The 20,945-nt window shown below is 40.5% G+C and overlaps 4 protein-coding genes across 4 annotated transcripts in view; 2 read left to right on the forward strand and 2 right to left on the reverse strand.

Annotated features, from left to right (window-relative positions):
- Positions 1 to 3,005, forward strand: part of LOC131285438 (nuclear hormone receptor FTZ-F1-like) — a 101,949-nt gene extending 98,944 nt beyond the window's left edge. Inside the window, exons 7-9 of the mRNA XM_058314297.1 lie at positions 1,873 to 2,131; positions 2,233 to 2,333; positions 2,419 to 3,005. Coding sequence (XP_058170280.1) covers positions 1,873 to 2,131; positions 2,233 to 2,333; positions 2,419 to 2,565 — 507 coding nt within the window. The 3' untranslated portion in view covers positions 2,566 to 3,005. The remainder of the gene's footprint in view (positions 1 to 1,872; positions 2,132 to 2,232; positions 2,334 to 2,418) is intronic.
- Positions 3,006 to 12,484: 9,479 nt separating this feature from the next.
- On the reverse strand, positions 12,485 to 14,249 carry LOC131287486 (zinc finger protein 771-like). The gene is made up of 5 exons (XM_058316542.1): positions 14,218 to 14,249; positions 14,032 to 14,158; positions 13,768 to 13,951; positions 12,694 to 13,704; positions 12,485 to 12,612 (listed from the first exon to the last, which is right to left on the reverse strand). Exons 1-5 carry the CDS (start codon positions 14,247 to 14,249, stop codon positions 12,503 to 12,505), a joined length of 1,464 nt encoding a protein of 487 aa, XP_058172525.1. The 3' UTR covers positions 12,485 to 12,502.
- Positions 14,250 to 14,873: 624 nt separating this feature from the next.
- On the reverse strand, positions 14,874 to 16,538 carry LOC131293909 (methyl farnesoate epoxidase-like). Its single transcript, XM_058321959.1, has 3 exons — positions 16,451 to 16,538; positions 15,693 to 16,357; positions 14,874 to 15,632 (listed from the first exon to the last, which is right to left on the reverse strand). Exons 1-3 carry the CDS (start codon positions 16,536 to 16,538, stop codon positions 14,874 to 14,876), a joined length of 1,512 nt encoding a protein of 503 aa, XP_058177942.1.
- A 2,512-nt stretch (positions 16,539 to 19,050) lies between these two features.
- LOC131293910 (probable cytochrome P450 305a1) lies at positions 19,051 to 20,711 on the forward strand. The gene is made up of 3 exons (XM_058321960.1): positions 19,051 to 19,141; positions 19,203 to 19,455; positions 19,529 to 20,711. Exons 1-3 carry the CDS (start codon positions 19,051 to 19,053, stop codon positions 20,709 to 20,711), a joined length of 1,527 nt encoding a protein of 508 aa, XP_058177943.1.
- Positions 20,712 to 20,945: the final 234 nt, after the last annotated feature.

Genomic DNA, 20,945 nt, shown 5'->3' on the forward strand with positions numbered 1-20,945 from the left:
CCCTCGGTTTAGCCTGCTAGGGAAACCTCCCTCCCTCTCTCCCTCCACCATAAGAGGAAATGAGGCTAGTATCAATAACTGGAGCGCCTAAGCGCCTCGGCTGAATTTAATCCGTTCCATTCCAATCTTGCTGAGTGAGTTGATTTTTCCCTCGAGAGACTTGGTTTGCTTGCTTGGTGGTGTTTGAGCGCCAGAGAAGGTCAAGTGGTCAAGTGTTAGAAGGGACAGTTTTTTTTCAGTTTGATGAATTTAAAATTCACTAAGACTATCATTAATTTTCAGTGTGCCTTGCGTTATTTTGTAAAATGCCAGTGTATTTGTTTCTCTAACTGTACTCTAACATACAGTTCAAAGTATGGTTATTTAGCTTTAATCTTGTTTGTAAGATCATGAATCAATTCATACATATCACGCCAAAGGTTCGTAGCCTTTGACGCGATGTGTATGAAAAATGACAACTCGTTTCGATCGAAGTCCGTGCTGATGCTGGTAGTTTTTTCAAACAATAATTCTTATTTTCATATTATTAAATTAATCAAACAGTTAAATCCATAAGTCGAAATATTTTTGTAGTATAATGGCAACGGAATTGAATTGAATTGAATTTATTTTAATTTAGTTTTTTATAAAGATTTATTCATTCATACAAATTGACCAATGGCTCTCAGATTAGTTTGTTGACATATTAATTTAGTACAATCTTCATACTCGATGAGTTCTAATGACTTTGTTGTAAAATTACATTGAAACATCAAGCTTTTAGTTTGATTAACACACGTTGTCCGATCTAATTGATTAAATGGACCATAATATATCATTTCCACACGTTCCATTTTACACCTACATAACTTTCTATTTTAAGAAATCATTATTAAAATAGAGGTGACTCTACGGTCCACGGCAACTTTTGTAATCGTAGTGTAAAAGCAAAAAAAAACAGCCAGGCTCCGTTGTGTGGAGCCTAAAGGGGGGAAATTAGGCCCATCGAAAGGGAAAATCGAACCGAGGGAGAAGAAAAGAACAACTTCATTTAGCGAGCAATTGAACTTAAATTGCACCGCGAACCCGCGGTGGAAATGCGAAGAAAAGAAGACAGAACAACAGCAGTAAGAAAATAAAAACCGGCCCCAAAATGTTCAAATTGGTTCGGGGTCGTTTCGTCGTGAGATGCGGTATACGCGCGCATCGGATATTGCAATGAGACAACGGCGCTGAGGCAACAACCCGGCGGTGGCGTTGGCGGGGGTTCCACCAATCCGTAAGCTGCTAGCGAATCCAAACCGAACGCCGGCCTATGAGCCTCTGTGCTTCAATGATGGTAACTCCGATTGGTGAAAATCTGGGCCATGGTCAAGTGATTGTGGCAGCCTATTGTGGCGTTGTTTTCGATTTTCGACGTGTCTCACACCACATCCCTCCCATCGTTGTCCGTTGGCGGCGACGGCTTCACAACGCTGTAGTGCAACGCTTTGGCTGTGGCAGGAGGCCATCGATGACGATGACGTCAAGTGGTGGAGCCGTTGGGTTTTGCCGAGCAGCAGCGTCGTCTCGGTACGCAAACCGAAGGAACGTTGAGCGTCCTCTTCGAGCGAAGCCTGCCGTTTTGTAGAGCTGACGAAACTTTCGTAGCTTCGAACCGGATTGAGCAAGCTAGTTTTCTTTTTCTGTAGCTGAAGGACATCGACGAAATACGGTTTCATTCGTGTGACTCTTACTTCGCAAGCTATAAGGCCAGGGGGTTGAGTAGACTAGTTGGAAAATAGATTTAAACAATAGGAAAACATAATACATCATTTAGTGCCTATTAGCGCCGTAATTTAAATCACAACGAACACAAATAGTTAACCGCTTCTCTATCACGTTCATCCGCAGGTGGACGATCAGATGAAGCTGCTGCAAAACAGCTGGTCGGACATGCTAGTGCTGGACCACATACACCAGCGGTTGCATAACGGGCTGCCGGACGAAACCACCCTGCACAACGGGCAGAAGTTTGATCTCTTAGGTTTAGGGCTGCTGGGCGTACCGAGCCTGGCGGAACACTTCAACGAGCTGCAAAACAAGCTGCAGGAGCTTAAGTTTGACGTCGGGGACTACATCTGCATGAAGTTCCTGCTGCTGCTTAATCCCGGTAAGTATCATCGGTATCACGGTGCGTGCGCGAGGCTAGTTTCAGCTTTCAGCTCACAGTGTCCTTACGTCTCCAATTTGTCCGTTTTATTTTTCCTCCAGACGTCCGGGGGATCACCAACCGCAAGACAGTCGTCGAGGGGTACGAAAACGTGCAAGCTGCCCTGCTGGACTATACCCTTACCTGCTACCCGTCAGTGCCTGTAAGTCGTAACCTACGTTCCACGTCACCATGTCGAGTTGCCCCGCTAACCAACAATCCCTTTTTATTCTTCCTTCCGCGTGCAGGACAAGTTCAGCAAGCTGCTAAGTATTATTCCGGAAATTCACGGAATGGCTGCCAGAGGCGAGGAACATCTGTACATCAAACACTGCGCCGGAAGTGCCCCGTCGCAGACGCTGCTAATGGAGATGCTCCATGCGAAGCGGAAATGAACCGCTCGTCCACGGATCGAACCGGATCATCTTCATCAACAGCAGCTGCGGCGGCAGTGGCAACGGCTTCCGCAACTCGGCCGGCAATTACCATCACATCACACGCCACCGATCGGAGGGTGGCATCAGATGGAGGAGTGATCGCCCCACGACGCCACACGAGTCCTGAAACAGACAGACGACCGAGGGATGACGAAATTCTATTGCGACGAGTACTACTACGGGGGGGAGAGAGAGGGAAAGCCACTTGCAGTACGGCCACTTCCCAGCATCGCGATTTCAGTATTTTTCTCCGTTGTCCTCCCCTCAACACCCGGGAGTCCCTTTAGGGAACAGGGGGCCGCAGTCCGTGTTAAGAACCCGCGCTTGTACATATGAAAAGAAAAAACAACATTAGGTGACACGAGCAGTTCCCTGCGCCTTCAAGAACAGACACACAAACAAACACACGCAAATTGTCATTTATCGTTTTTTTTATTTTTTATTGAAATCTTGTCCGCTTGCGTGTGTGCTGCTGCACCGATCAGGTGATCTTTTTCGCACTGCAGAAGTCGATCCACGCTCTTTGAAAATGCAAAATTTTTCGATATACTTATACTTTTTTAATTCTACACGTTAAGTACACACCATAGTTGCGGTAAAGTCTCTTTTTAAACCCCGAATCGTCGCGACTAGTTTTTTCTTGTTTTGTTTTTCTTTGTTTAAGGTGGTATTAAGGGTTAGTTTGTAGGGATTATAGTGGTAGATATTGTTGTGTCGATCATACCACGCTGGCGTTGGCAGAAACGCAGAAAAAACGATGCAAAAAGAGCACCACGAATGCTTATCCACTCCTATTAATGAGAAGTAAAAGGCATGCAGAAAATAATTAAGATTATCATCAAAGAAAGGGGCGTGCTGTAGGAAGGCTCGAAAATATAAACATATATAAAAGGGATACATATTGTGAACCAAGGTGATTTAGGAGAAAACTAACAAATTATTGCAGAAAAATCCATTCGGAGGCTCCGACACACGCGAGCTTGCGATGGGGAATTGTTCCCTCTGTTCGGTTCTTTTTGTTTTCATCTCTTACGGACCCGTGAGCAGTAAGTGCAATGTCAAGTCATTTTACAAGAAGATAATGAAAACGTCGTATTCCTTTTTTTTCGGAGATTCACGAAAGCTTTGCTCCGGAAGAGAGTATACAGCATCATAACCACAAGAACATTCGTTACCATTGCATCTCAGAGGAAGTGGGAATAAGATTTTTATTTCTATTTATTGTTTACGTGGAGCGAAGTTTTGTTGCAGGTTTAAAATACGGTAGCCATCTACCATGGCGCCCATGCAGAAAGTTATTTTATTATCAGCACCTCAAAGAAGAATAGGCCCATTCACGGAGGTACGCTTGAATCCACACTTACCCGCCATAAAAGTATGTTGTTTTTTTTCTAAAGAGGCAATTAGTAAAACCATTGGTAATTCGTAGAGGCGAAACTAACAGAAAGCATTATCTAAAAACCAAAAATAAAAATCGCACACACCAACACAAATCATATCGAAATAGTTTGCTATCGGATCGGAATGTAAACGTTCGTAAACAAATCTGACAAAAACATAAAACGTGCACAATCATTTATTGTTTCGGCTACACTTTTCTTCTTTCATCGACGTGTTAATTTTTGCATGCGGGAGAGCTAAAAAAGCTTACTTTTGCTGTACCACAAAACGGGAGGAAACATTGTACAGAGTTATGTAAATTATCGATCAGATAAGGAAACGCTTATGATAAGGGAGTAAATGGGGGTAAATTAGAGCGCACTCTTTTAAAATGTTTATGTTGCTAATGCGCAGAACAGAAGGAAGCAACAAGTAAAAAAAGAGAAACAAACACATGTGTTAATAGTGATCTAGAAGAAGCAAGCGTGCGCAAGCGAAACAGATGAAGTGTGGTAGTAGTAGTAGTAGTAGTAGTAGCAATAGAAATAGCCGTAACACCTAGTGGTAATATACGAAAAAATGAAAAAACGGAAACAAAGGATCTAAAACTAAGTGTTCACTAAATGTTAAAGCAAAAATCATGATTCAAACAGAGCGTGGTAGAAATGGTTAGATAGATATCTCATCTTCAAGATTCAGCTAAGAAAATTCGTTCCCGTCGAAAAGCAAGTCTCAGCCATTATCTCGTTTTCGGTTTCGCGGTATCTGCATGCACCGATTCGCTTGCAGAGGTATGGAACAGCTTGTGTTTTTTAGTGCAATATTGTGACTTATCGGGGTTTTTTTTTAATGAAATATCTTGCTTAATGTAAATTGTCATCGCTTTAACGTTCCAACCTCCTTTTCGTTTAAGATCAGCACATATACACTCGTAAAGTGGCGAATCAACCAACATTAACCCGGTAACATTAACAATCTTTCTCCTCAAATAGTGGACCGTAATGAACGGTTTCAACAAAATACAAAAAAAAAGTTGATCGACTCTCCGTGCATCACAAACACACAAAAAACACTTAAAGAAGAGGAAAGCAAAAGCAAAACTCACAGATACCTATAAAGCCTACTCGTTGTTGTTTATGAAAAACTACAAAACAAACCAAACAAAATACAAACAAAATCTTTACTGTTACTAAATATAATGTGTACAAGCATATTACCCGTTCAAACGCGAAAAGGAAACAAACAAACAAGAAAATAGGTGTTTCGCAAAACAAGCAAAACTGTTTCGCAAGCTGTTGATATTACCTGTTTCATCACCAGAATCACCTTGAAATGTTTCAAAGATAACGAAATATTGTATGTAGCGCGATATAGCCTGCTCACACTAAACTAAACAACACACTCGTAGATAAGACGCGTGCGATTTTTGCCAAAGGACGTCTACATCACTTTTATCGTTATGTCGTCTTTTAACGTGTTATTGGATCAACACTGAACACCCTTATGCATTAATTGCAGTTCGCCAGAGAGAATGTGATCGATGTGCTTAGTACGGATCCTTTGAGTCATCCTAATATGCGATCTTAAAATTGTACCGATATCACACACAAATAGAACAAAAACGTTTTGCAACAAGACACTGCGTTTACCCGGATGAAACCGAACGAGAGGGAGCTCTTTTTAACTGAGCTAGAGGCTTTTTGTAAATGACATCCAAATAGTCTCGGCAAACGTAGCTAAACAGCAAGGAAGGAAAGAGAGAAATCTAAAATAACGAGTGTAGAAACACGTGCGAATGAATCCGTCTTTTTAAAACTGCAGAAATCTTCTACCGCGTATGTAAACTACAACAACAAAAAAACATGAATCACAATGGAAAGAATGATTCGGGATTCGAATGGATCGGAGATCAAAACGAAAGCGAAATCGAAAAACTGCCAGAAGCGTTGTTGAAAGCGTACAAGTTATTTGTAAATACTATCTTACTTTATTTTTTATATGTTAAGGGCATTTCACATTCCATGCTTTTTGTTTTATCGGTGCTGTCTTCTGACTTCTTCTGACCGCTATATTCCCTGTGTTCTCGTCTATCTGTCTCTATCTATCGTTTCGCACTGTGTAACTATCTAATTCACTTACTCTTGCGTGCATCGGTTACTATTTACAATATACTATCTATTATTTTAAACTTTTAAGAATATGTTTCTTTCTGTAACATGGTTCCATCTTCAACAGATGTTTGCTATTTAGTGTATTCTGCGGCTTATCCTATTCCTGTTTATTTTCGGTTCTTTTCCCACTTCTATTTCATCTTACGTCGATTAATTTACTATTCATTGACCTATCGAATTATCACGGGATTTTTTCTTGTTCAATCTGTTCAAATTACTATTTCTTCTTAACTGGCATTCTGTTATCTGTAATAGGTTTTTTCTTCTATTTATTGTTCTTTTGTTTTACACAATTCTATTCTAAATATCTTTCAATCTGGTGCCTTCGCAGTGTCTTACCAAATTTTCACTCTACCTTGCGTTTTTTTGTTCTGTTGATCGAAACATAGGTTATCGGTATCTCTTCTCTTTATTTTGTTAGTCTCACTCCTGTATTTCTGTTTATTTTTTCGTTTCTCTTGTTTCAATGTTCCATTACTTTTCTACCTTGCTGTCTTTTATTCATTCTACTCTTCTCTTTTCTTATTCTCTTCGATACTATTGTTTCTACCTTGTTGTCTTTTATTTATTCTGCTCTATTTTCTTTTCTTATTCTCTTCTATACTTTGTGTGTCCCCACTTGTATTGATTTTTCCTTCAGGATTCCTTCTTGTTGTCCAATTTTATTCAGTTCTATTCTTTTTTCTTATTCTCTTCCTGGTATCTTTGGACGGCCTTGCTTTTATTGCTTTTTCTTTGCTATTATGGTATTGCATTCTGCAGTGTATCTCAATTTCTCAACTGCCTTCACTTATTTCTTTCTCTTTCCCCTACTCTACCGTAGACCACTTTGTCATATGGTTAATTTCATACCCGATAGTATAAGCTTTCAATTGTGTGTTTTTTGAAACGTGTGTCGTTACCTACCGAAACACCTACTTCGGTGTTGAAGAACGAGAGAAAATATATTCTGATGAAAAGATACAAAAGAACACTCAATGAAACATTTAACAAAAATCCCTTAGATGCATTAGTTGCAAAAACAAAACAAAAGAACAGAAACTCCACCAACCGTTGGATGGCAAATCGTAGGGTCTGTAGGTGATTACTCACTATAAAAGCTTTAGCCATCGAACATCACACACTGTTATCAGGCTCCCCAAGCAAAAGCAAGCACCCTATTCTTATGCTCATAACTCGTAGCTCATCAATGGGTGTATAGTAGCCGGTTACGGTAATTTGTGTTAGAAAGAACTTACCAAACGAATACAAAATCACACAAATGTACTTGGGGATACGGTACTCGGGAAATTTCAAGAGTAGAAAAGTATAAATATATAAAAACAATATATATTTTTTGATGTAAACTTTTTTCCCATTAGCCATCGGATTATCCTGAAGGGGGAAGAGCGGCGTGAGCGTGTGCGAGTGCGTGCGTATGTATGAATGGGACTCTGAGTGCACGTGCGGGGAGGGTTTGTAAAACCTCACGAAAACAAAATAAACCCGTAACAACACAACATAAGTAAAAAAAGAAGAATGAAATGCCTTTTTAAAGTACAAACGTAAAGCAGAGAGAGGTTCTTACATTCGTTTTGTAGAATTTTGATGGCTCTAAGAGTACGGTATTAGCTTGTGATGTTGATTATAATGCCACGCTGGCACACCAAACTCCTGTCGGGGGGAACGGTGTACAGAATGTGTTCAAATCCGGTGCTCGTTACGAGCGGCATCCGGTTGCATCGGGACTGTTTCCGAGACAGTTTAAAAACAAAATCAAGTAAAAAAACAAAAAGGACCTCCCGTCCGCGCAACATATGTACATATGAGTTAGCAAAACACAAACGTAAGCAAGCAAATCTACTAGCAACTGTTTTTAAAATCTTCTCGTTACGTATCGCTGTTACACATACTAGTGGTGTGTTAATTTTGTGCTCATTGAAGAGTCACTGATCCTTCATATAACAAATCACTGTTGATCGCTAGAGACAGAAACGCTGGGAGGTAATGCACGAAACAATGGACACGAACATTTTCGGAAAAACACACATTTGAAAGCTCCAAACATACGCTTTCACATCGCAAAGGTTTATGAATTAAAAACTGGCCGGTACACCTTTGAGGAAATGCTTCAAATATCAAATGGATGGCTACAAAAACTCTTTTTAAAAACCCCGTCACAAAAGAAATATTCAAGAAATAAATAATTAAAAGAATCAAGCAACATATAGAAACGTTAAAACCAAATGCTGTGACAGATTATAAGGAAATAATTGTGTTTAGTTTTTAGCGATCACAAGAAAAACAAAACAAACCCGGGGGTAAAGGAAGGAAGTGTTTAGTTAATGTAAGCGTCTGTTGAGGGAAAGATAGGTACGTGCGGTGGTTCCGAAAACGGAACCGTCGTTGTGTGTTGACAACCGTCCGCCCGCTGGATTCTCCCGCCGGATCAGAGGGCTGTAAAGTGTGCTAGGTAGCGTGGGTTTAGTACGTTAACGAATTGAAACAGGGGTTGGGAAACAGCAACAAACGAAATACGTAGTCGGGTAAAAGGATACAAAGGATACAAAGTAACACAAACAAATTACAATACCCAAACATTCCAAATAGTAATTGAAAATAAAAATGGGTAACCCTTTTAGTTCAAATAGCTATGAAGCTGTGCGTGAAGCATGATTGTAAAAAAGAAGATTTGAAGCAAGTGATGAAATAATAAATGGGAAACTAAAGGAGACCAACAAAAACTATAGTGGGAAAGTGAAGAACCTTTGAGGACAGAGAAAACCGTGGAAATATTATTAGATTGGAAATCATAATTTGCCACAGTGATACATAGGTGTAGGGATAGGCTAGATAAAAAATAAACAAACAGAGTAAAGCAGGTCAGTGATAACGAGGGAAAGAAGCAAGAGGTTAAGAGAAAGGATATGATCTTTGAGCAAATGGCGGCATAAGGCACTTAAATCGGGGGTCTTGTTGGATTTCTTTTGTGACAATAATTTTTAAACTCATCTTCCTTTGCTATTTTTCCCGCGCTTTGGGAGGAAAATATTTGTCTAAGATATCAATCGAATCTATTACAACCGGTTGGGTTTTTTTTAAATTTCCTTTAATCGATTCGCACTCGATCTTCGTTCTTGGATCCTAATCATTCTTTCCACTTCCTACCGCAAAGAGGGTGTTATACTATTTGTATGATAGGATGGATACCAATATATATTTATGTATATGAAAAGAAAAACATGTGTGAAAAATTGGTTTCTCGTATTTCATCGACACACAATACGGGAAATCGCAAAAATCACTCAAACAAAAAGAGCATAAAATATGATTTAAATAGAGCGTACGTGTATAAAATAGTAGTAAGTAACGCGCGAGGATAACTGTAACAAAAAACTCAAACAACCATCACAGCAGAGAATGGAAATCAGTGTAGATGTTATACTTATTTAGAACGTTGAGTAAAGCGATCAGCGATATTACAGCAAAACAAAAAAACCGAAGGGGCAAAAAAGAAAATAACTAAAGCGAAACAAAACAAAAAATACGCAAAAAAATTGGGTACCTTACCTTAATGTGTTTTCAGAAGATTCTTCTGTTTCTTATAGTTGTAAAACTTATTATTACTATTGTGTACTAGATTGTAGTTGTAAGATTTACTAAGTTAGTGTATACTTACTGCTCCTACAGCACAGCATCGCGAATATATTGTTCCGGCGTGTTTTTTCTCTTTTTTTGTTTTTACTCGATTAAAAATGGTCCACATACGTCCCCGGAGTACTCCTCGTACCGTCTATGTACTACTTAATAGCGTCCGGTGTTGTTTTGTTTAGTTTCCCTTACCAACTTTTGTTTTATTATTATATTCGCAATAAAGTCGTTAAAATAAATAACAGAAACCTTTAAACGCAATGGCACGGGTGGGATAATGGGCGGGATGGATGTTCGTACGGACATGTGGAAAGAACGTACCTTCAACAATCAATTGCACCATTGGAGAGTGTTTTGATGGACAACGGCAAATCGGGAAGGCGGAAAGCGGAAGAAGATAACAATAGCTTTAGAGAGTACGGGGAGAAACGCATTAACCGCACATCGAGTGGATGGAAGTATATTAATAAACCTAAGAAAACACAAACCCTTATCTAACGTTAAAGATATTTGTTGCATGCGAGCTCCTCCTAAAGTAGGTGGATGTATAAAATTGAGAATCCGTCACAAAAACATAGAAAAGAAGTATAGAACAGCAAAGTCAAGGGAGCGAAAGTGAAAAGAAAGAAAACAAAGTTCATCAATTACTTTCAAAAAGTATATAATTTTATTAACAAGGTTTTTTCGATGCGTGGGGGAATGGTTTAAGGTTGAGCACGATCGAGCGAAAAAAGTAGGTGAAAGTGTTTTAAAATTGGGTCGCCGGAACGTTCTCGGAGAAAAACGTAACGAATTCTCGTACAACTAGGTTGAAATCGAGCGGAACTATCGAAAAAGGTGACACAACCCGCAGTTTGCGGCTCTTTACATTGTACATTGGTTTTTCTTGCTTTCACTGTCCGTTTTTCGAGTAAGCTACCTGTTAAGTTTTGTGGTAATATTGCAGAGTATATATACAAACATAAATGAATATAGTATAACAAATCAGTTGTAGAAATTACGTGAAGAAGAAATATATATATATACATATACATATAGGTGAACTAAAAGGTAACATTGTAAAAGATTAACAGAGGCATACTGTAAACAAAAATCACTTTTTCGATGAACCGAAGGAAACGAAAAATCGTATAAAACAATGGAAAGATGTAACAGAATAACACAAACAAATAGTAACACAGAATGCAGTGAAAACATCTATGTAATCCATATACTTTCCTTTCGAGAAGAGATAACTTCAACTCAATGAATACATCACGAAACCCATAACAAAGAGCAAAAGAAAAATATATTTTAACAGAACCATGCAGAACAAACTAAAAATAGTCACCATGGCAGAGAAGAACGAACTACAGGACCTGCTAGAGAGTTAACTTTGTTTTCCTGTTTTCTTATTTTAGAAGAGAAGGATTAATGTGCAGTGAATGGTTGGGAAGCAAAACATCGTAAAAAACATACACACACACACACTTGTACACAACTGGAGATACCATCAATATACTTATTTTTAACTTCATGTATTTAAAATACAAAAGCAGACAAGGAAGTAATAAAGATGGAAAACAAATCAAATGGAAGCTTTTATGCATTGTTTATCTTACTGAATTAAGTCTCAAACAACACATCTACTAAGATTCAAATGAATATTCCATTATTTTACATAATTTTATGTCTCAAAAGAAATATTTACCGGTCAAGACTAGACTAGACTAAGACTAATACGATTCAAATCAAATGGTTCTTATTTATTTTTGATCAAACATTGATTGGCACAATATTTTAATCATTGTGTTTTAAATTCATAGTCCAAATAATCGTGTTAATTTTGTAAATGCCTTTTCAGAATTTTAATTACGTCCATTTAATCCTAAGGTCTACGACCGCATACTCGTATGTCGTTTGGAAATTAATAATCCGGTACGTTCGAGACATACGATTCTTGTGTTTAACGCAAAAACTCTGTACCGCATCACCTTTTTCATAAAATCTCTCTAGTATTTTCGAAGTATTATATCAATAATATTTGTTTAAAATAAAACAAGTGTTGTATTACAATTTTTATGCTTCGAAATAAGTCAACTAATATTTTTTTTATATTAAGTAATGATTTAATCTCTGTGTCTGTTATGCTCATCTGCATATCTGCTTCCAAACAGGTATTGATATTCCTTTTTTGAATTTATTTTATCAATTATTTTAGTACTGTATGTAACTCTTTGAACCTCTTAAGCGCTAGAGAAAGCAAAATTTTCAAATTTTGTCTCAATATTTTCATCAGAAAGCAACCCCATACGAATTCAACAGATGGGAATTTCGAAATCAGTACATAGTTGCAAAAGAACGTATTCCCGTGTATTATTATCCTCCATATTTGGAAGCAATAATGTAGGAACCATAATAATTCAGTTTTCAAAGGGCTATGAGTAACAGGTGTTTAGCTGGTCTTATACATCTTTTTTTTTTGAGTTTTTTGTTCGGCTTTATGTTTGAGATAATGCCTTTACAAATGTGGTTCATACGTTTTAATGCCTTTACTGATTGGTGTGATTGGATGATGTTTATTCGATCCTTTTCATTACGGAATTACTCCAGCCAGACATTTTTCAATTCTAGTAAATCGAACTGTATTTGATCATTTCGCTTGAAAATAGTATTTCATCAACATTATCGATTTAAAGACATACCTGCCGAAAATACGATAATTCCGTAAACTGCTAGTCAATTTTGAAAAACTTTTCCTCGATGTGGGTTTTAAGATGATCCATCAAGCCGTTCTGGCAATAGAACGCGTGTGAACAAACGTGACACATGTAGGGACGTTCGCCTAAAATTTAAGTAAACATAATTAACTCTAACATGTTGAAGCATCCAATATGTGCACAGATATAAATGCTATGCTTCCTACCCGTGTGCACCCGAATGTGCCGCTGAAGGTGGTGCACATCGACGAAACTTTTCGAACAATGGTCACACGTTAGTGGCCGTTCGTCCGAATGCAGCCGCGAGTGGTTGCGCAGATTCGATGTACTATTAAACCGCTTGCCACAAGTATCGCAACTGTAAGGCTTTTCTCCCGTGTGCACACGTAGATGTTTCTTCAGATTGCACTCCTGGTTGAAGCTCTTCGGACATACGTCGCACTGGAACAGACCCTGCGGGCCATGCACACGCATGTGCGACTTAAGGTGTGCCTCGCAGTAGAACTGTTTGTCGCATTGCTTGCACGAGTATGGCTTTTCGCCGAGATGCTTCCGAATGTGGTACTTTAGGTTGTTTGCCTGCACGAACGTCCGGTCACAGTGCGGACAGGGGTGCTGCTTTTCGATCCGATGCAGCCGCATGTGCTCGCGCATGTAGGACACGGTTTTTCCGCAAACCTCGCACTGCTCCGGAAGGCCTCCTTTTTTCTTGAGACCTTTTTGATGCGTCGCTGTGCGGCCGCTTCGGAGTACTTTTCGCCGTACCGTTGGGTTGCGTTCATCCTGCGAATCGCTATCGACACTGTCCTTACTTAACCGCTCATCGCCATCCGTAACATCCGGTTCGTCCATCTCCGACTCTTGTTCTTCATGTGGAAGTCTCTTAGCATCGTGCGAATCGAAGCCACCTTCTCCTGAGCTGTCCCCATCTAGGGATTTTCTCGTTTTCCGACATTCCCTATGTTTTAATCGATTTACTTTTTCCATAACTGTTTGCTCATTTGCCAACTCTTCTTGCTTCAACATGACAATCTCGGTAGAAAGCTCCACTGGTTTTTGCAATTCTAGTTTCACTTTCGGTGGTCTTCCTGGACGCCTTCGCGTTGGAAGGGTTTGTGGCATGCTCTTCACAATATTAATGGCTTTTCTGTTGATCTTTCGTTTATTTGGGCGTCTGCCATAGGTAATTTTTACATCTATATCATCTTCGGAATTATCTGAAACAAGAAATAATGCAATAAGCAGATCCAATCGAATTGTGTCCACTTCTTCACACTCACCTTCGATTGCCATTGGATCGGTCAGGTTGCCAACATTAAGTGGATCGTAGTCTAATGTGTCGTCGTCCAGTTCAGTCTTGATGACATATTCTATCACTTTCGGTTGCGCATGTTCGTCGTACTCATCTATCCGCCGATGGCACGCTTCACATATTGGAGAAATCAACCCACAAACCGGGGTAACCTGCAACAATACCAGATTTTAACGATATAATGGCATGTTCAAACTATAAACGATAAAATGGCGTGCATTTATCACATTACCTCAACACGTGTGGATTTATATATTTTGTTCAGCATGGCCGTATCTTCCGCGTTGCAGAAAATAGATTCCATTGGGCCATCGGTGGCACCACAGATTTTGCAGCATTTTTCCTTTTTTACAAACGGGCTAAAAAGACATGTTTTTTTTACAGAGCAAATTTTCGCAAAGGATACGGTTTCCTTTACCTATCGATGTCGGTTTCAGTCGTGCCACTCATGATCGAATTTGATCAATTATTGGTCAAACCTAAGTTAGACCGGGTCAGAAATCCTAACATTAACAAACTGTTTTGATTGCCAGTATAAAAGCATAATATTTACCTTTTGACGAAGGTTACTTTAGCAAAGCTACTTTGAACACCAAGGTTTACAACTTGAAGTTAAGTGGTGGAGTGTTAAGCAATCTTGGTCGTGGTCCTATTTTCTTGCACACAAGTATTTAAATGAACTGTTTGAGAATGCCGATGCAAAATAAATCATCTTCTTGATGCGAATAGTCAAAACTCCATTCAAAAACGAAAAATAGTTATTTTTAATAAGAAAACTGGTAACGAGTTATGGAAAAAAGTGATTTAAATTTTAATTTAATTTCATATATGATCTTAAACATATGAAAATCCATTTTGGGTGAATCTTTGAATGGATTATATAAAACAATTTGTTTTATTGTATTGAGCGGTTTATTTGAATACATGATTTTTTTATTCTACAACTATTTTCGTCTGAAAACGTGGCTCAAAAAAGTGTTCAGTATTGACGTTAAAAATAAAAGTGGATTTAGTTTAAATAATTGAAATGGCAATATTTTTGTAAAATTATAAGATGAGTACTCGTAAGCGATCTCAATAAATATATCTATGTTCTGTTGAACTTTTCGCGGTGATTCTGATATTATACGGCTGCGGTGAGAGCGTTATCCCATCAATCGGGTTTAGCGAAGGAAGCTCGTGGTCAGACGACTCGATCGTAAAGCAGTGCATAATGCTGGTAAAGAAAAGGAAAATCGCGGGTTTTGCTAGTGCCTCCCCGAGACAGCGTCTACGTCCTGCACCAAACGGAATGAAAAGATCATGCTGCACTATCCGTTCACCTCCTTCACTGAGAAACCGTTCCGGTCGGAACACGTCTGGATCAGTCCAATAGTCCTTATCCATCTGCAGCGAGTATAACAGTGGAAGGACGATCGAGTCCTTCGGAATGTGATACCCACAGAGCTCCACATCGTTCATGGCCCGGTGTACCAGTCCCGAAGGAACGACCGTAGCAATGCGTTCCACCTCCAATATCACCGCCTCGCAGTACGGAAGCAATGATCGATCGTCCGCTGTCGGCAGCCGATTCGGTCCAACGACCGAGTGTAGCTCTTTTTGTACTTTATGCATCACGTGTGGGTTGTGGAGCATATACAGAAAGGCAAACCCGAGCACACTGCTGATCGTCTCGATGCCGGCCTGAAACAGATCCAAGCATAAGCTGACGAGCTGAGCTTCGGAGAAGGAACTGTGGTGTTCTGCTCGAGACATTTCCACCAGGAAGGCCGAGATCAAGCAGTCACGGCGGTCGGCGCAGTGAGGATTTCTCCGAATCAACTCGATCGTTTCCTGTGAAGGTAGCGGTGATATATAACGTCATTTAGAAATACTTGGCCGAAGGAAACTTACTTCCAGGAAAGCCCACAAAGGTTTTAGCAGTCGCATCATCGGGCCATACCCAGAGCTTTCGGGGCACACGTGGCGAAGCCACGGAAACCGGTTCAGTGTGCCTCCGGAAATATCGATCACGTGGAACGTTTTATGGATGGTATCTGCGAGCCACTTTAATCGTGCATTTTCGAACTCATACCGCTGGCCGGCCATCATCACCCACACTACATTCAGCAGGGCAATGTCCAGTGAGCTACTCATCGGGAACACCTCTCCGGTGGCCGCACGCTGGCGGAAGTTCTCGACCAGCTCATGCACTTCACGCTCGATAACCCGCACGAACTCGTTTCGTCCCATGCCGAGCTGCTTCATCGTACGCACGGCAAACTTACGTTGCACCTCCCAGTTCGGACCGTCGGCAAGGGCCACACCGAGCCGCTGCCCGAACGAGCGCATCCGGAAGAAGAATCCATCCGGTCGACCATCGAACTGCACCATGGAATACATTGTCCGGATCGCTTCCCGTCCGGAAACGATGATGATCCGATCCTGGCCGAACCGAACGCCCACGATCTGTCCATACTGCCGACAAAGTGTCATCCACATTAGATGAAAGTACTTCAGGGAGCGCACCATCTTTACCACTACCAATCCACTACCCAACATTGGCCACCATGCTGGACCTAAAAGGGTAGAGTATACGGAGATAAACAAAATATCTATTAAACAAACTGCTTCCTACACTTCCAATTGGGTTTCCCTGGAGTCTAACTCACCGGGAGGAAATTTTTTCGGCTTTTGCACATCACAGGCACAATACACTGCCATCAGCAACACAAACATTACCAGAACGGGGATCCACATATCCTTTATCTTGGGAAGAAACTAAATGAAGACTAACACTGTAATAGTCACTGGCACAAAAGTGAGGCCAATGCAAGATTCTGAATGGGTGTAAAGCAAACGCAAAACACCACCACACAGTCCAACGGGAACTTCGGGAGTGAGACCGGATGTTTCATGACCTGGACGCTTTATACCTACCGAGACAGAGGCTGTCCAGCCGTCAGTGATCACTGATCATCCGGTACCTTATTGTTTGTCATGTAAATCTTAGTACAAAAACATACACACGATGGAATCTATTTTTACATGCACTTCCCCAAACGCCTTTTTTCATAATCTAAACAAAGTTACGTTTCCCGACAACAGTGTTTGTTCTTTTCCGGTAAGTCGTAATAGGGTGCTGCTTGTTGTTGCTTTGCACTTATAATAGGATATGAGTTCACTAAGCGAAAGATTAGGAAAATTTAAATTGGAGTAATGAAACTACCATGTGATGTTTTATCTTGCTTGCCAAAAATAGCTTGAAAGAACGAGACACCATGGGAAACGAGACTATGGGGTACCTTCGGAGGCCGCAAGGTTAGAATAAGACACAATGGACGAAGCTCCATTCAAGTCTAACACCGTCAGTCGTCCGTATATTCATTCACTAAACTACTGCGGTTTGAATACGAATCTAGTTCCTCAATAGATTTTTTAGGTAACGAAATAACTTAAAGTTACCTAGCGGCAAAAAAAAACTTCTAAACAACATTTTAACCAATATTCCTCAATAAACCTCAATAAAACGCTAAACAGTTTTCCAAATAAGCTGCTCTTAAACTAAAAATACCTGTACCGGACAGACTAGAGTCGCCATAACAGCGGCTAGTGACTAGAGTCGCCATAACGACTGTGGTGATTTCATTTGTCTATTTATTTATTCGTAGTGAGATCTAAACACAGTGATGCTGACCATAACCTTTCCCATTAAATATCTCGTTGGGAAAAGCCGGATGGGGTTCCGCTCATCAGTTTTTATCTCTTGAAAATGCTTTACCCTGGGTTGGGCCTAGAATGACTGTTTAGGAATTAGGCAGCACCGAGACAATGCTGCAAGAATGGTGGATACTGATCTGTTTATCATTTTACGACCCCACATGCAGCAAGCATTGTTTGGAAGATATTGAACAAGAAAGCGATAAATGAACACAATATCTGGTGAAATTGATAAACGGAATTTGAAGTAAAAACATGCATTTTAAAAATGTTTTTGATGCTACTCCTAGAAAAAAAATCTTGCTTTCCATTTTTTTAAGTGCAATATATTTTCCCAACATATAAAATACAGTAGATCCCTGCAGTACGCTATACTCGATATACACTATTTCACAATACGCGATTTTAAAAATATGACAGTTCATAGCATTTACCGTTGTTGGATGAGTTCTGTTTAGTAATTGTTGCTTTATTTTGGTAGAATGAAGATTTAAATACACAGTTTTAAACAGCCATGGCTACAACGGGCAGAATTTCTAAAAAAATGTTTTCACAACCATTACACGTTGGTTCTTGTTTCGTTAAGCTGGACTATAATTTTGAAGCGATTAATATGGCATCAAATAATAAAAATAGTCGGAAGAAGTATGCTATAACAATTTCAGAAAAGTTAAAAATAGTCAAGATGTTCGAAAAAGGAAAGAGTTATGTAGCAAAAGCCCGGCAAATAAAACGACTTCAATAAACAGTGCGGACCATCATTCAAAGCAAAGATAATCTGTGTAATTCTTTGAACGTAATTTCATTGGTCACTCGGAAAAGTAATGAGATAGTAGAAGAAATGAAACGCCTATAAGTGATTTGGATAGAAGAAATGTAAAATATGCGAATTCCTGTCAGTTTCAACACTTCAATATGAAGTATAAGCGATATGGCAGGGAAAATCTGCAATTCGCGAAAACTCGGTATACGCTATAGTGTTCGGTTCCAAACATTAGCGTAAAGCGGGGAGCTATTATACACTAAAATTGGTTACACTAATTTGGTTTTTTAGCTCAGATCATAAAATTTTAATCATTAAAACATATGTTAAAATCTTGATCTTGAAAGCCTTACTTTGTTAAATATATGAACTTTCGAAACGAGCAACAAGCCACGTTAACTCATTGACATATAAAACAAACATTGACAAAATTTGAGATATAAAGTTTAGTTTCAAACTAGATGATAATATTAACTTAGTATATTAAGTTCGCAGACATTCATACTGCTGGTTCTAGATACCCAAAGAACGGTCGTCACGCTTAGTACATGTTGCGTGATGAAACTGTCTGCATGCAACCCATGCGAAAGGGTATTGAACTGAGCGTGTCTTCCAGATTAACCCATACGAGACGAGCTTACACAACGTAGTTGGATATTTAAAGGCTTGTGTTCTGTGGGGGTTTTATCAGAGTTCAAGTTAGCTTAGTAGTGAATACAGCAACTAGCAGAACCGAAAACTATTCCGAACAACTTATTCACCGACATGATCATCGACTTATTCGACAACATGATCACCGTAGTGTTGGCAACAGTTGCGTTAATCTTGGTCGTCCTTTTCCTTGCAAAAGAACTCTATCGTCCGGCCAACTATCCTCCAGGTAAGGATCGGAAGCTCCGTAGCGAATTTACGCCTGACACAATACTTACCATTTTCTCCAGGTCCACGATGGCTTCCGATCGTAGGCAACACACCGTTGGTACGAAAAATGGTCGCTCAGAATGGCGGTATGCTTGCTAACGTCTGCGACAAGCTGGCCGAGTCCTATGGAAGCTCAGTTATTGGGATGAAGCTCGGCCGGGAGCGAATCGTAGTTTGTCTCGGGTACAACGAGGTGAAGGAGGTCCTCTTGAACGACGCATTTCAGGGAAGACCCGATAATTTCTTCATCCGATTGCGGACTCTTGGAACAAGGTAACAGAGACGAAGGGAGATTGTGTTCCCATGGAGATAATATTAACGAAAGGGTTATGTGATGTGTCTACAGGCTAGGGATCACTTGTACCGACGGGCAGTTCTGGAGTGAGCAAAGAAGCTGCGTAACACGCCACCTACGCCAGGCTGGTTACGGACGTCAGGCGATGCATGTGCAGATCCAGAAAGAATTGGAGGAACTAGTTGACGTTATTCAAGCACGCCAGGAAGAACCTCTCTGGCCTGACTCGATCCTTGCGATCAGTGTTATCAATGTTTTTTGGATGATCGTCACCGGGGAGCGAGTACCACGGGAAGATGACCGCCTGCATAGGTTAGTGAGTTTACTTCAGATGCGCTCGAAGGCCTTCGATATGTCCGGTGGAACGTTGAACCAGCTACCGTGGCTTCGTTTCATCGCGCCCGAATGGAGTGGATACAACCTGGTGCGTCGTTTCAACAAGCAACTGATCGAGTTCTTTACGCCTACCATTGAGGAGCATCACCGAAGCTTCAGCGAGGACAGTGCCAACGATGACCTCATATATGCCTACATCAAGGAGATGCGCGAACGAAAGGACGACGTGGGAACAAACTTCACCGACCTGCAGCTGACTATGATCATCCTGGATATCTTCATCGCCGGTGGTCAAACAACTAGCACCACGCTCGACCTGGCCTTCATGATGATGCTAGCGCATCCGGAAGTGCAAGCTAAAGTGCACGAAGAAATCGACTCTAACCTAGCGCTGGAGGCTACACCACATTACGATGACCGTTTGAAGCTTCCTTATAGCGAGGCGGTCCTGCTCGAGATCCAGCGATACTTCTCTATCGTTCCACTAAACGGACCGCGTCGTACAACTAGCGATTGCACCCTGGGAGGCTATCGTGTGCCGAAAGACACCACGGTATTAATGGGATTGAGGAACGTACACATGGACCCGGCGCACTGGGGTGACCCAGAAGTGTTCCGACCGGAACGCTTCCTGGACGAGAACCGGAACATCGTCAACACGGAACGCCTGTTGCCGTTTGGACAAGGAAAGCGGCGCTGCCTCGGGGAAACGTTGGCCCGATCTTGCTTGTTTACAATCTTCGTCGGTGTGATGAAGAACTTTTTTCTGCATAAACCGGAGCAGAGCTCGGAGTCGGACGACATGGCGCCATCGTTGTTGCTTAAGCCGGGAATAACTCTTTCACCCAAACCGTACCATGTCGTGTTTAAACCGAGACATACAACTACACCACATTGAATGGGTAATGCTTATCAGAACTATGCGCCTTTACGGACATTTTCTGTCAGTTGTTGGGAACCTCCCTTATTTTGGAATACGTTGAATAAAAAATGTATGTAGGCCTTTAGATGTCACTGTTGTGTTATTTAAATTCCAAATCAGTGGCCAACCGATCGCCGAATATTAAAGATCTTTTCCTTTACCAAAATCCACTTTAACATATCAAGGATCTCTACGGATCGTTGAAGATGA

Source organism: Anopheles ziemanni, chromosome 2 (assembly GCF_943734765.1).
Source record: "Anopheles ziemanni chromosome 2, idAnoZiCoDA_A2_x.2, whole genome shotgun sequence".
NCBI classification, from domain to species: domain Eukaryota; kingdom Metazoa; phylum Arthropoda; class Insecta; order Diptera; family Culicidae; genus Anopheles; species Anopheles ziemanni.

Coding starts and splice junctions, on each gene's coding strand:
- LOC131293910 (XM_058321960.1), top strand. CDS start 19,051: ATGATCACCGTAGTGTTGGCAACAGTTGCGTTAATCTTGGTCGTCCTT. Junction 19,142..19,202: donor TCCGGCCAACTATCCTCCAG/GTAAGGATCGGA, acceptor CATTTTCTCCAG/GTCCACGATGGCTTCCGATC. Junction 19,456..19,528: donor TTGCGGACTCTTGGAACAAG/GTAACAGAGACG, acceptor ATGTGTCTACAG/GCTAGGGATCACTTGTACCG.
- LOC131287486 (XM_058316542.1), bottom strand. CDS start 14,249: ATGAGTGGCACGACTGAAACCGACATCGATAG. Junction 13,705..13,767: donor CGATCCAATGGCAATCGAAG/GTGAGTGTGAAG, acceptor TTCTTGTTTCAG/ATAATTCCGAAGATGATATA. Junction 12,613..12,693: donor GCACATTCGGGTGCACACGG/GTAGGAAGCATA, acceptor CTTAAATTTTAG/GCGAACGTCCCTACATGTGT.
- LOC131293909 (XM_058321959.1), bottom strand. CDS start 16,538: ATGTGGATCCCCGTTCTGGTAATGTTTGTGTTGCTGATGGCAGTGTAT. Junction 16,358..16,450: donor GCCGAAAAAATTTCCTCCCG/GTGAGTTAGACT, acceptor CTACCCTTTTAG/GTCCAGCATGGTGGCCAATG. Junction 15,633..15,692: donor CTTTGTGGGCTTTCCTGGAA/GTAAGTTTCCTT, acceptor CTACCTTCACAG/GAAACGATCGAGTTGATTCG.